We start from the raw sequence: 15,590 nt of genomic DNA, 5'->3' as shown, positions 1-15,590 counted from the left end.
TGTTCCTATCATCTTTTTTTTCCATCTTTATTCATATGTTTTTAATTAATTTTATGCATTAATTTAATTTCTTCTTCTTCTTCTCCTCCTCTCTCTCTCTCTCTCTCTCTCTCTCTCTCTCTCTCTCTCTCTCACACACACACACACACACACACACACACACACACACACACACACACACACACCCTCCCCCACATTATTGTGTTCATTATATCTATTTCTCATTTTGTTTGAATTTCGTTTTAAGCAAAAACCCTTCTTTCATTTAAATCATTATTTTGTCCATAATGCAGTAGGCATTTGGGTTATGTTTTAAACGTTTATGTGATCATTACCACGAAAAAAAATTGCACAAATGTAAATAGTTTTCACACCACTGCACAGTCAGTATAAATAGATTATGCAGTCTTTTGTTTTTTAACTGATAGATAGGAATTTTCAAATGATTGAATATTATAATAGGTAAATATAATTAAATTCCGATTGAAAAAAGAATGGTATGGACAAAAAATGAAAAAAAGTTTGCATGATGATTAAAATAATGTGGCAGAGGAATAGAAAGAAATAAAACATTACATTAAAACCAATTAACTGAATAAAAATGATCAGTCATTTCGATAAAGATTTAAAAATAAAAAGAATTACTGCACCTGATAAAGTTCGAACCCCACAATCTCTTACATGTGAAGCTACTGTCCTATCCATTAAACCACACAACCAGACTATTTGATGCAACTTTTATAACACTATTGACACAAATCCATTCCCCTCCCCTGTCGGTAACTTGCAAATGTGGGGCAACCAGAGTGACTGGCAGCAGTGTGTGATACCTGGGATCTTAACCTACATAACCGTGTAAATGGTCTCGAAAAGTTGATCCTACTGCTGGGGACCTCTGCTTCTTAGATGAGGTGTTGTAATAGTGGGCTGCCTCACAGATATAGCTTGAAAGAAAGAAATTAGTTAAGCAACAACATGAGACAGATTTTATGTTTTGGAATTGAATGATGTGTAAAAGGAAGAAAGAAAGTCATACAACTTTTAAAAAGACAAAATATTCATAATATGCCAGCCGGTACTTTTATTTCAGTACTTGCTTTTCTACTACTGTAGGCACTTAGGCACTCTTTCATATGATAGTTTCTGATTCACATGTCATGGTTGTTGTGTATGTATTAATTTCTTTTACCTTCTGTTTCTTACATTACTAATTTAAATATATTAAAAAAATTATGTACAATACACCTTTAGCCAGTATGTGCAGAGCAAAGTTGTGTAGATGAGAAAGACTCGTGTTGAAAAGTCGCTCCGAAAGGACAGATAATTTGAGGTCAGTACTAAAGGCGGCCAAGTCCAATCAACCCCCACCCAAACTGACAGCGATATTTTCTTATAGCATTTTTTGCGCTGAGTCAGACAGTAGCCTCACAGAGTGTCAAAAATTCATAAAATTGCTTTAGAAAGCAGTTGGAAAGTGCAGCTTTCCTTCAAAAGTGGCTAATTCCTAGCAAGTATTTGAAAAGTGACCCATTCCATCAGTAGCAAATCATAACTTAAGACTTTGTATGTGGCACCCATCTTGTTCTCTTTGCTTGCATACTGTGTGTGTTTTTGTTAAATCTTGAATTGGTTTTTTCTTCCGAAAATGGAAATTAATGCGTCAGATGTTCTTCCAGACAAGGCACACGAAAGAAATGTAAATGTATGCAACTTATTAAGTATATCTTTTTCATTCAAGAGCAACCAGTACTAAGATTCATGTTCATGCAATGTTTTTCCTTCCTGTATTTTATTTTTATTTTGTGTCGACTGTCAATAGGGTCATTCTTAAAACAAAAGCACATGAGACATAAATTGTTAACTATTTACTTAAAAATTATAGCAAAAACTAATGTAAGAAGTATGTCGATACAGTCTGTTTTAGATTCAGAAGGGGTCAGATCCAGTAGTTAGGTTCAAAACTGGACAAGTCAAGCTTTTAACCCATTTTCATAAGGCAACTATTGATTTTTGCCCCGATTTCGAATGGGTCTATTTTGGACCACACTTGTCCGAAGGAACAGACGCCATGTCCATTTAAGTACATAGTTCTGGCAATACTGGCCATGACCTTCCTCTTGTGTGTGGATGCACACACATTACCCGAAGTCTTACAGGACTTGGTAAGAATGTCTTCCACGAGTAATGAGTGTGTTGGGTAGGGACACTACGAATGTAGTGTGTGGACATATAAAGTGAGAATATGGGTCTTACAGGAGGCGTGTGCAAGATAGTCCCTGCATTCGCACTGCCCTCGGTGGCTGAGATGGATAGAGTGTCTGCCATGTAAGCAGGAGATCTTGGGTTCGAGTCCCGGTCGGGGCACACATTTTCACTTCTCCCCATTGATATATATCAACACCCGTCAGCAGCTGAAGTTGTTAATATATAATTCTAATTTAGTTCTAGACAGCTGCAGGTCATCAATGGCGTCTGTTCTTTTAGACATGTCCGAAAGAACGGACACTATATCTATATAAGTATATAATTATGAAGGTGGTTGGCTGATATTTAGAGTATTGCTTCTAGGGTACAGACGATAGAGAAAAATATAGAAGAGTCGAAAGTCAGCACATTTTATCCACGGGTTCATTTAGTAAGTGTGAAAAGTTGATGGAAATGCTCATCAAATTCCAGTGGAATATGCTACACAGAAAAATGTTGTTTATTATCATGGGGTTTACTTTTAAAATTGAAAGAAAAAGTGTTTGTAGATAAATTATCCAACATATTTATTCCCCCAATATATATCTCATGGAAAAACCATGAAGGTAAAGGTAGTGAAAATACTCTAAAAGGATTTTTGTACACATTCTGCTGTGACAAATTTATGTTCTGATCAAGTTGTTTCCATTTGTTAGTAAGGTGGATATGTATTAGATTTATGTACAGTTGTGTATGTATGTGTTAATTCATAGCCTTTACTGTTATATCAGTGTTCCATTAGAAGCAGTAATTTATTTATTTATTGCAGTGATGTTGACATAGAGGCTCAGTTTAGTTTGAATCAGTCACGAGCTGAGGAGATCACCATGCGAGAAGATTATGGGAGTATTACCTTGGTGGCCAGTGATGAAGGATTTGGTGACATGGGATTTGATGCTGAACCACCAGAGTTAATGAGAAACGTTCCTAGTCTCGAACCATCTCTGGATCAGGTCTGTGGCAATGGAAGAAACAGTCATTTACATAAAATAATAGTGGTATTCTTGAGATTTTGAATTGCCCATTCATTTGTTAATCAGTAATTTCAGAATGATAAGTCCACTCAGTCATTAACTTCTGCTTTTATATGTAATTGTTCAACAAAATGCAAAATGTTTTGTTGTACTGCCTACATTTAGTTTAGTGAAGATACCATGAAATGAATTTTTTTGTGTTATCCAGCTTCTCACAGGAACCACATTACACAGTTAATTGAATGGGCTTTCTCACAAAGTAAAGTAAAACTGCAACAACCTTACGGTTGATTTAATCACTGCTGGCCTGGTCCTGTTGGAGTTGATATGCCCTTGCCTTCCTCCAACCTTTGTGCTGTCTTACCCAGTCACTTATAGTAGGAGCCATGGTTTATTGCAGACTCCAAAACACAATGCAGTTTGCTGTTTTTCACATTTTCAAATGTTGCCAAAGGCAGAAGATGTAATAAGTGACAAATAAAGAAATCCCAGAAGTGACCAGGGATTGAACCAATGAGCTTTGCATCCATAGTCTGGCACTTTACCACTGATTGAGCCACCAAGACAAAAATAAAAAGAATTGTGTAGACTGAGTAAAATGTTCATATGATACACCATGTCTAAGGGATCAATTCAGAATGAAGTGAAATTTTGGCAAATGGTGAAACACTTAACTTTACCCCCCTCCCCACCCTCACTCTCCCTTTTCCCATGTGAGGTGGAGTTAGCTTTGATAGTATCAACATCATTAGCCAAAACTAATAGAGATGATGACAAAATATAATCTCATAGGAGGCACACAGACTGGGGGAAATCCATTGTCCATGTGAGGATTATCTTTACGACCTCAGATAATTTCAGAGAAAATGTAAACACATTGGAGAAAATACAAGTCACCTTAATTCTTGAAGTATATTGCATTTTTAATGTCAACAGAGAAGTAATGGGCACTTGTCTTAAACTTTAAAGCCTTTAATCTGGCAGTTCACTCATCAAACTGTTAGTAAGCATTATATTTATCAGTGTGTTATTTTGGAAACTTGTTTCTTATTTAATATGCTGACACTGGCAATTACAATTAGCGTAAATTCTTTTAAAAGAATTTACTGCTTGAGTTTATTTTTATTGATAAGTTGTTATACTTTTTGCAGTTTGACAGCTTTTGCTGTCAGGGTAATTGTTGACATGGAGATACTTACTGTAGTCATATTTTTAGCGAAACATTTAAATCACAGCTTTTGTGATCTGTCTTTATTGAACAGAAATAGTTTTCATAATATATAAACATCTCTTGGTAGATCAAGCACAAGGGGCATAAATGAAAAGGCTGGGGATTTCTTTCTGTGTCGCAAAGTAATAGTGTAGGAATCTTTGTTTGTTCAAGCTCACAGTGATCAATAATGTTTTGTTGTAGGCTTATGTGTTACATCTGTACAACAATGTTACAGTCTGCGATAGTTTCCCAATGCTTGTGTATCATCTTTTGTACATTGCCCATAACAGTTGCGATTATATTTTCAGGCAAATTTGTTGTTCAGTGATGGTCCTCCAGTGGAACATTTACCAATGGAAAAAGAAAAGGAACCACAACCTTCAACATCAGCTGGCCAGATTGAAGCCCCAATTAGAGATGACGGTTTTGGCAGAGATCTTGGGCAAGATATAATTGGTATAGTTTCATTTATTTTTACCATGTGTATTAGTTATGTAATTTGCTTAATGTTTGTGAGAAGTGAATGCTGAAAATGAAGATTTTGAAATTTTGATTTTCTGTTGTAAACAATTTAGCTGATTCGTTATGAAAAAAGTATGTTTAATCTTAGGAAAAGAGAGAATATTTGTTTCATCACATCTTATTAAGACTACAGATTCTTCAGAATTATTCAAAATTTTTTGTGTTTCACATCATAAACCATTTTTAGGCACAAGTTATTTTGTGTTATTCAGTAGTACTAGTATCACTCAAGTTCATCAGTGTTGTACGTTGTTGTGCATTGAATTGTGTTGGCTCTTCCAAGCATTAAGTTCACGATGCAATCAATCAATCTTAATCCATAAATAAGAAGAATAACAGCTGCAATCACGTCTTGTATATGTGTACAGTGACCGATTGTTAAGTCATATCACATATTGTATTTTATCCAGGCTTTTACATTATTGCATTACCACAATTAAATGCAAGCCAGAACAAAAACCAATATATTATCACAGTTATACTTTCCAAGGTAGCATAGGAGCCATTCAGTATCAGTACTATCCACTAGTTTGTAAGATGCATTTGTTCATTACAGTTTTCAGAAAATGTTTGTCTGTAATGAGTGGTAAGACCCCTTAGTCACATTTGTGAGGACAGTGGTTCGGATCGCTGTTTGACCTTCCGTATTTCTGTATTCTTTGATTCCCCTAAATTGGTTTGCCAAATAGTGGGATGGTTCCAAGGAAGGTGACAAGCCAATTTCTGTCCCCAGCCTGAGTGCGCTCGTATCTAAGGATTTAGCTATTATTATTTATGACACAACTTTAAACTTTTTAGTGAAATGAAGTATGTGATTTGTTTTTTGCTTTGTTGCAGCTGGTGGGCTTTTTGAAGGAGGCCTGTTTGATGAGGCACCCATGCCTGCAGAAGTCCCTGCAGTTGAGACAAGTTCACTGCAGCCACCAGAAGAGCCTCCGAAGCCACCAGAGGTTGCTGAGCCTCAGGATAGTGATGATGACATGGGTGACCACTTCGGAGGACCCCCTTCAGTGGGTGGCCGCAGGTAAGACCTTAATTATATCCTGAAGTTCTCTTATTGAACATTCTTGTTATTTTGGTGAAAAATCATTGTACCACCAGCTGAGAGTAATTATTGCAGTCTTGGAAACTGTTTCTGTGCACACACGGCGGCATCGTAGTGATAATCACGAAGCAGTACTTGATTGGAAGCCATCCAGTATGCACATAGACAGAAGAAAGCAGGTATTGTTTGCTTATTTTGTTTATGAACACATTAAGAAGTGCAACAGGATGGTTTGGATTCACCCAACGTTAAGTTCACAGCTGATGAAAAGAACATTTGCGACACTGTCTATAGATTTAATAGAAATTTAAACTACAGTCCTTGTTTTGAAATGAATGTACAATCTTTTGTGAATTAACGCTAAAGCAACAGCAGTAATGCTAACAGTTCTTCTTTTCTAATTATCTGAGTAGTGGCTGTACACAGATTGATCTGTATTAACCCTCGGGGGGGGGGGGGGGGGGGGCAGCTCTCTTGTGGGTATGTGTGTCGCATGCACGGGGCCCTGCGTTATTGCCACCGCTCTTCCTTTCCAGGCTGTTTTCTCATCCTCATGTCTACCCGCTCCCATCCTAGTTGCTCCCACTCCACCTCCTCTTTCTCCCTTGGGTCTCTCCCTTTATGACAAGCCCAGCTATTCCCTCGGTACTGCTGTGTATGATCTTATCTTGCTTTTCCATTCTCCCTTTTTTTGAAAAAAAAAAACTTTTCTGATATCCCTTGGTAGTTTAGCCTCCCTTTCAAAATTGTTTCCATAGTGTGAGCCATTTGGGGAAGAACTCCCAACCTAGCATCTTTGGCATAGATTCCTCTCCTGTCCCCCTTCTTCCTCACCTTAGCTCTGACTCCTCCCCCTCCTTCCCCCCTGCCCCAGCCACCTGCTAGGTCACCAGCATGGTACACAGTAGCTAGCCCATGTGGTGGGGCTGTTATGTAGCCTTCTGGCAACACAGGGATCATACTTCTTGTACCTGAGCTGTCACTGTCCCATGTATGCCTAGAAGTATTTTTTTTGTAGAAGACATTGAAGATAAGTTTGGGGAAGTAGCCTCCCTTAGTAAGATGTGATCTGGTTCCCTGCTGATCAGAACCTCTTCTGCCAGTCAGTAAGCTTCTTTGTGATTGTGAGCACTTAGGAAACAAAAAGGTGAGCATTATTCCTCATGATTCCTTAAATATGACACAGGCTTTTATTTTCCAGAAGGACCTCCTCCTCGAATCTGATAAGGAATTTTGATCTAATCAGGCACGGTGCAGCATTTATTTTGTCCAGTGAATCCAGATAGGTCCTAAGGACAATTGTATTGGTACCACCACTTTCATCCTAGATTTTGAGAGGGGTACCCTTCCGGAAAAAGTCAACGTTTTGGTTTACTATTGCGATATGAATCCCTATATCCCACCTGCCATGTGCTGTTGCTGGTGTGTCTGTTTTAGTCTCATATCTTCATGAGTGAGGTGACTCCTATTTGCGGCAGCTGCAGCTGCTCTCATTGTGGGGAGTCCTTGCACACCACCGCCCAAGTGTGTGAACTGTTGCAGTCCATATTCTCCTCGCTCTATAAAAAGGAAAGGAAGATTCAGGAGGCCTGACAGAGTTTTGGCCATCTCCACCTAGTATCTTTGAATGTCTGCCTTTGCTTCTGTTGCACACCTTCCTCCTCCTTCTTCCAACTTACCTCCATCCTGTCTCCCTTCCTTTACTCCTCCCTGGTAGTTCCTGCACCCTCCTTTCACAGAACTGTTCCTTGCTCTTGGCTGGAGAAGAAAGCTTCTTCTTTGCCGGGGGCAAGAAGCTTGTTACTTTAAGTCGGATGCAGGACTCATGCTCTGTGGGCCTCACAGCCACTTATGCCCTTTCAGATCCCAATATTGCTGTGAACACTCTCTCTCTCTCTCTCTCTCTCTCTCTCTCTCTCTCTCTCTCTCTCTCTCCCCCTCTCCCTCTCCCTCTCCCTCTCCCTCTCCCTCCCCAACCACACTTCCTCACACCCTCCAAAGGAGAAGAAGATGGCAAGCCACCCCCATCCTCCTCTCCTCCTAACATCTGAGTGGGTATCGACCCCTCCATATCAATGAGAGTCTGGTCTCTTCCATTTGTGCATGTCACTACACCCTTACTGGTGATGGATACTGACTTAGCACAGTAATTGATTCTGGCCTGTTCAATGTCAATTTTTACTCTAGTACTGCTCTCCTTCAAAGGAACTGTAATTGTTACTATTGTCATCTTCCAAAATTGCAATCCCTTCTTTCTGTCTACTTTGTGCCTTGTGTTGTATTCCAGCAATCTTATTTCATGGATACCCATTTGCAAATCTTCATGTTTTCCAAGTCTCTTGCCAGAACCGGGTCGGCCCTTTGTGAGCCTCCAGTGGTTTCTATATGTTTGTCTGCAGGGAAATTGTTAGTTTGTGGGTTCGTTTTCAAACCACACTGGAAGTGGTGGCCGTAAAGATCCGTTTAGATTCTGAGGTAACAGATGCAATCGTTATCTGCCTCCAGATTGGCCTCCTGTGCTTCATGCTCTTCTTACCCTCCTTACACAGCTGCCACGTCCCTTCCTTCTCCTTGGAGATTTTAATACCCATAATCGTGGTACTGTGATCACTGACGGGTTGGATCGTTGAATACCTGCTGGCAAGGCTTGATCTTTGCCTCCACAACACTGGACCTCCCGCACACTGTAGTGTGGAACACATTGTTGAAGACCTGCTGGCAGGGCTTGATCTCTTCCTTCACAACACTGGACCTCCCACACACGTGTGGGACACGGCACTTTCTCAACCATTTATCTTTCCATCTGTAGCCCTAGATTCCTCTGAATGGGGAGTTCAGAATTCAACAGCTGCTTCAGTGATTCCCATTTCCTTAGGTTCTCCCAGACTGAAGACTGTCTCTCGTGGATCCCAGAAATTTCTGTGGCTATTAAAGACTGCTGTTATGCCCTCTAACTCCCTCCTTGCCTTTTAACGTCTTTGTGCCTAGGCCCGTTATCTTATGAAATGCCAAAAACAGAATTATTGGAAACAATATGTCACTGCCATCGGGCCGCATACTTCCTCTTTGCAGGTATGAGAAAAGATCAGACACATTTTTGGGTGCTATCCTCCTACAAGTGTCTTGGGAATTTCCCTGAATAGTGTCATCCTCACCCACCCAGACTCGTATCGCTGAGCATTTTGCTCAGGCCTCAGCATTGGTCCAATATTTGCCTGCACTCAGTCTTCACAAAAACAGTCTGGAACAACTCCCTTTATCTTTCATTTCCCACTGCCCAGAGTCTCATAACACCCTGTTTAGAGAGTGTGAATTCACCAATACTCTTGCTCTTTGCCCTGAAACGGGCCGTGTGCTCAACCAAATGCTTCAACACTTTTCAGTGGGTAGCCAACGGCATATACTTGCCTTTTTTTAACTGTTCCTAGAGCAAGGGGCACTTCCCTTCCCACTGGTGAGAAAGAAATGTTATTTCATTTTGCAATAGGGTCAACTGCCTCTTCAGACAGACAGCTTTGTCCAGTCAGTTAACCAGTGCCTTCTGCAAATTACTTGAATGTGTGGTGAGTCAAAGGCTATATTGGTCCTTAAATCCTATGACCTTTTGGATTCGACCCAGGGTGGTTTTTTGCTCAGACCTTTCTATTGCAGATAATTTAATACACTTGAAATCTGCAGTCCGAACAGTGTTTGCCTGTTGTCAACGCCTTATTGCAGTCTTTTTTTGATCTGCATAGAGCTTAAAATACTACATGGCACCACAACATGTTGACAACATGAGTGGGACCTTGGTGGCATGCTCCCTGTTTTTATCTGGAACTTATCAGCTACAGGCTGATGCCTATCCAGAACTTTCTTCATGTTGCACTTTTCAGGTTGGTGCCTCCTGTAGCACTTCTCATCTGCAAGAGAATGGCATTCCTCAAGGGTCTGTTTTGTGTGTCATTCAAATTTAGTTGCTATTAGTGGTCTTGTGGCAGCTGTGGGACCTATGTTCTCCCTCCTTGTTGTATACTGATGACTTTTTTTGGTTCATTACCGATGGGTGTTGCTGAACACAAGCTGTTGGAAGCCATACAATGAGCACAAGCTCTCACTCATGGTTTTCAGTTTTCGGCTGCCAAGACCTGTGTTATGTATTTCTGTCACTGGCATATAGGGCTTTCCCTGCGGGTCTGTGCCTTGATGACCAGTTCCTGAATGTGGTGGACTCTCATTGTTTTTTAGGACTGGTGCTGGTGCCCGGTTGACATAGCTTTCCCATCTTCGTCAACAAAGCAAACATATTGGCAGTGAAGCACACATGTTGGTCACACCTCAACACTTGTCAGTGCCTCAGCAATACCAGCTGAGATGTGGGCCACCCTACTCTACTCTACTTTGCTCTGACTGTACAAAACATTGGTCCAGTCATGTCCAGATTATGAGAGTCTTGCATATGACCCAGAATCACCTTTGACATTATATGTACTGCACCCAATACACCTTTTTGGAGGACGACTAGCAACAGACGTGTTTCGGACTAGCCCCATAATCAGCCTGCTAGCAGAGTTTGTGGTTCCACAGTTGTGGATTTTACACCAATAACAGTTGATCACTTACGTGTTACACATTAGCTGCTCCCTGGAGCACCCGAACTACCGTATCCTGTTCTCAGATACAGAGGCCTGCCTCCCGCAACGACAGACCAGGTCTGGGGTTACAGTTGCAGACGCCATCTTCATCCGGTCCCTTTTTTCAGATCTCCTGGTTTCCCCCACTACCATCTCTTCTTCTCTCGCACACCACCCTGATACATCCCCCGTCCACAGCTCTGTCTTGATCTCTTACAAGGTCTGAAAGACCCAACTCTGCCTGAGGCCTTCCGCTGCCAGTTCTTCTCCATTCTCTGCGCATTTTGGGGTTCGGAAGTAGTGTACAGTGATAGTTCAGTGGTTGACAGTCACATTTGCTTCGCTTACGTTCATGCAGGATGTAATGAACTCCACTCCTTGGCAGATGGCTGCAGTTTTTTCATTGTGAAGTTTGTAGTGATCTCTCGTGCTTTTGACCTTATCCATTGCTGTACAGGTGAGTCCTTCCTTATCAGTAACGACTTCTTGAGTAGTTTACAAGGTCGTGACCCGTGTTACCCTCATGATCCCTTGCTTCTGACTATCTAGGATTTCCTTTTTTGCCCTCAAAACAGTGTGGCTGCTCGGTGGTCTTTGTCTGGACCCCAGGTCACATTGGGACCCCAGGGAATTAACTCGCTCACAGGCTGCCCAAATTGGCTTCTGGCAAGCCACTTCTTGACCTTCAGTTATAACACGAAGTTATAAGGATTTTGAATATGAAATTGCATGTTCTGATTTCGCCGAACAAACTATGGGTTATAAACAAGATCACGTAATTGTTTAGGTGCTTCATGCAGACCCCTCGCAAGGACTTCATTGTCCTTTGCTAGTTTGGCATTGGCCATACTTGGCTGACTCATGGTCATTTCCTCTGTCGCAATGATCCACCTCACTGTCAGTATAGTGCACGTTTGACAGTAGCCCACACTTTTCAAAGCCGCTCTGCAGCGCATTCGTAATATTTCTGACTTGATACCACTGGTGTTAGCGAGTGATGGCTCAGCAGCTGACTTGGTTTTATGGTTTATTCCTGTAGAGTGTTTTTACCACTGTGTAAGCCCATTGAGGGGCTTTTAGGATGTGTTGTTACCTCCTCTGGCCCAACCAGGTAATGGCTGGTTGGGCTTGGTGGTGTGCTCCAGCCTTGCCCTATCCTTTATTTTGCTCTTCTTCACCCTTCTTGCATGTTGTGTTTTTACTTGATGTTCTTTCTGTGTTTTCTGGTGCTTCTCTCATCCTGTCCATGTCGCTAGTCTTTTCTGTGTATCGTTGGGTGGTACCTCTATTAAGTGGTTGGTGATGTGTCTCCCCATTACATTTTCTGCCTTTGAGGGCCTCCGGTAGACATCAGGGTTTTCTTTCCATAGATTTTGCACACCTTTTCTGTGTAGTTTTGGTGACTCGCCTGCTCAGATAGGAGGATATGATGACCTCATAGTTTGGTCCTTTAAATTGTTGAACCAGGCAATCACCTGATTTAACACTACAGAATCAGCCACACCACAGTTTATAAAATAGTAAGGGAAGTTGGTAAAGCTGCGTAGAAAGTTTTACACTAAGAGTCCATACTGAAATTCACAGAGGAAAGGTGGTTGAAAAATGCCAAGGGATTTGAGTAGCAGACTGTGTAATCTGAACAATGAAATCCAATCAACCCAAGAGAGGAGTTCTCTTAAAATTAGAGTAAATGTACTGATTACTTTATAGACATAGCTGGCAAATTACCATTGCAAGACAAATGTATCTAAATCTGTTTCATAACAGTCTTAGTGAATACTGGATCGATTTATCCCCAAACATGGAAGACTATTCAGTTTTTATCATTAATGAAATGTGTACAATTATGTGTTTTGTGGTTGTAGCACAGTAAAGCATTGATTACATTGAATGAGCCACGGTAAAATAATTTACTTTACACTGTAATTGTTAATTGAATGTTTTCACCAAGCTGAAGGGTTGTTCACCTGAGAGCAAAACATTTGCTGCTTAGTGCTGTTTTAAGTTTTAAATAGCCACATTCAATAAAAAACACCACCACTAGAACACAGACACAAAATAGTTTACCTACAGTATATAATTTCTCTCCTGATTTGATTTCACAACAACGCCCTCACAAAACTTGACACACGTGAAACCATGCATCTCTATTCTTAATCTTATCCTGATACTCCTCACGAGCTGTATCCCATGTTCTAGTAGGGTATGTTTTCACCCCTTCAATGAAAAATTTAACATCCGAACCAGTTGTATCCATGGCTGGTTGCAATCGCATATGCACTGCCACATTCACCAATAACAACAGATGATTCACGGCAATCGGCAAGATCGCTGCAATGCAGCGATGGCTGGTGAGCACAATCCTCTCACTGCGTTACTGCCATGGTGTGTGTGGCTTCATTGTTGCGCCAACACTGCTGTAACGTGAGAAAATGACATGAGCTGCCAGTAACATATTGTTTGTGTGAATGAAGCCTATGATGACTATGCACATACTTGTAAAGTACTGACTGAAATGTAACTTTCTGTTGAATCACCCACACAGCGTCGGATCACGTTATGATTACCACCTAAATAATCTTGCAACTAAAGTGTGTCATTTGCTGCACTGGTGAATTAATAGGAAACAGTGTGTACATATTGCTCACAGCTGTCTTTTATATAATACCCCCTTTGTCAGAAAAGTTCCTGGACAGGTTTTCTTTATTTCTGAGTTTGCGGTACTAAGAAGGAATAAATGTTTACATGTTACATGGTATGTGTGCATCCTTGAAATTACCTTGGCCATGTTTACACACACACACACACACACACACACACACACACACACACACACACACACACGATGACAGGGGTGTGCTTATCAACACACCATTTGGGTTCTTGGCACATTAGTTACGGTGACACAGTGGATGCTAATTGTGAGCAATGAGTGAACATTAAGCTCAGGAAAACCCTTAGCGAAACATGGACAATGGTTAAGCAAGCATGTGATGGTGTGGAAGTTTGAATAAGTTGTATTTTCGAATGACCCAAAAGGTTTTGTGAATTTCAGAGATTCAGTGCAAAACAATCCCAGAGCTGGTCACTTGTCTACATCACACACCGATGCAAACGTGGTGCATGCAAAGCAGTTATTGCATAGAACCATCATGTAACTGTCCGTGCAATATCAGAAGAACCATGATGTATGTCATAAAATTTTACACAAAGATTTAAGAAAGCAGAAATTTAATGCAAAACTCGGTCCTCAAAGACGAACAGAAAGAGGAAAGGCGAAGAAGTTCTGCTGTACTACTGGATAGAGCCAGGTGTGATCCCACATTTCTGTTGAAGATTATTGCGTGGTATGAAAGTTAGTGCTACCACTATGACCCTCAAACGAAGTTTCAGAGTGCTGAATGACGGAATTCGTGGATCACCAGCCTCAAAAAAAGCGTCAAACGACAACCTTCAAGAACAGAGAATACATTGATAGCATTCTTTGATGGGAGAGGATTAGTATGTTCCTCCAGGTCAGACAGCGAACTGAACTCTACATTGAAGTCTTGTGACAAGCAGTTCGTTGTCTCCACCGTGGTTTGTGCCACACTCAGGACCGGTTCTTACTGCATTACAATGCAAGACCCCCATACTTATTTACCAAGTATCTGGCCAGACATTCTGTTATTGCCATCCTGGATTCACCCAACCTCTGGCCCTGCAATATTTTCTTGTTTCTGGGAGTGAAAAGTAGAGTGAGAGGAAAGCATAATCAGGATATCATAGATATACAATGGCCTGTGACAAATGAGCTTACAAGTGTTGCAGTTGAAAATTTCACTGCTTGCTTCCAAGACCTCCTAGAAATGTTGTCAAGTGTGTATAGATAGCCAAGAGGACTACTTTGATAGGAGCTAGGATCATTATTTGATAAATGCAATTTTTTTAACTCACCTGGAACTCTTCTGACAACTGGAATATGATCATTGGCACGTGTGCCATAAGCTTATATATGTATCGGAGCCAGATGAAAATAACTGTTGGAGTTTGAAATCAGCAATGATCAATAAAATTTACTATCACATCAGTTTTTTGTGTGGCAGCTGTTCCAAAAACTTGATCATAGCAAGCTACCATGGTCTCCAAGTGTACAGTTTACGGAACAGCTTTGGACTACCATGTACTTAATTGCACTGGTCTCCAAATTTCATACATCTTTATCCAGTTTGACATTTGTAGAATATCCTTGATCAATGTTTTATTCTGTGTGAATCCTTCATCACATAACCTCCAACAGCTGTGGGACGCACTACAGACGGCTTGGCTCCAGATAGATGTGGACACATATGAGAACATGATTGTGACTTGCAGCGTATCAAGTGGTTCAAGCTGTTATTACTTTGGATAGTAACTGGCAACCCTAAAATGTGACTCAAGAGTATACAGTTAATGCAGCATCATTGTAGATTGAAAATATGGCTTTTATTATTTAGATACTCATTGAATGGTTTTGCAGTAGCTCTATATTTATGTCCCTGCAAAAGCTAAACTAGTAGTTTTTTTTACTGCAACATTTTGTGATTTTATAAATGCATGTTACGTGTATTTTGATAACCTACGCTGCCGACACTTGAGGTACACTTAATTAAAAGTAAATTGACAGTATTTTTATTATTTTTAATTCATTTTCTAGGGTGGTGTTTGATTCTTATGTGTGTACATTGATTTTTGTTTTTGCTATTGTAGTAGTATTGGTGGGGAATCAAGGCCAGCAACACCTGTCCCTGGCCAAGTGCCAGAAAGGCCTGCATCTGCGGAGCCTATGATGCAGCCACCACCTGTACCTGAACCATCAGTTTTCCAGCAGGAAGCTGGATTGGAAGACGTTGCTGGTCAGCAGCAAGATCAAACAACTCTCCTGCATAACGAAGAAGAGAGCTTTGCATTAGCGCCTGTTGATGCTTCTGCATTAAAAGGCAAGACTTTTGTGTAATTCC

At 40.8% G+C, this 15,590-nt stretch overlaps 1 protein-coding gene across 2 annotated transcripts in view; it reads left to right on the top strand.

The window, feature by feature from the left end:
* LOC126356290 (double-strand-break repair protein rad21 homolog) overlaps positions 1 to 15,590 on the top strand; it is a 71,799-nt gene that overhangs the window by 20,180 nt on the left and 36,029 nt on the right. For both annotated transcript variants that reach the window (XM_050007197.1, XM_050007187.1), the window contains exons 4-7: positions 3,014 to 3,197; positions 4,740 to 4,887; positions 5,791 to 5,977; positions 15,340 to 15,569. In XM_050007197.1, the coding sequence (XP_049863154.1) occupies positions 3,014 to 3,197; positions 4,740 to 4,887; positions 5,791 to 5,977; positions 15,340 to 15,569 (749 nt within the window). The remainder of the gene's footprint in view (positions 1 to 3,013; positions 3,198 to 4,739; positions 4,888 to 5,790; positions 5,978 to 15,339; positions 15,570 to 15,590) is intronic.

Source organism: Schistocerca gregaria, chromosome 1, assembly GCF_023897955.1.
Source record: "Schistocerca gregaria isolate iqSchGreg1 chromosome 1, iqSchGreg1.2, whole genome shotgun sequence".
Taxonomy (NCBI): domain Eukaryota; kingdom Metazoa; phylum Arthropoda; class Insecta; order Orthoptera; family Acrididae; genus Schistocerca; species Schistocerca gregaria.
This window is presented reverse-complemented; position numbering and strand designations above follow the sequence as displayed.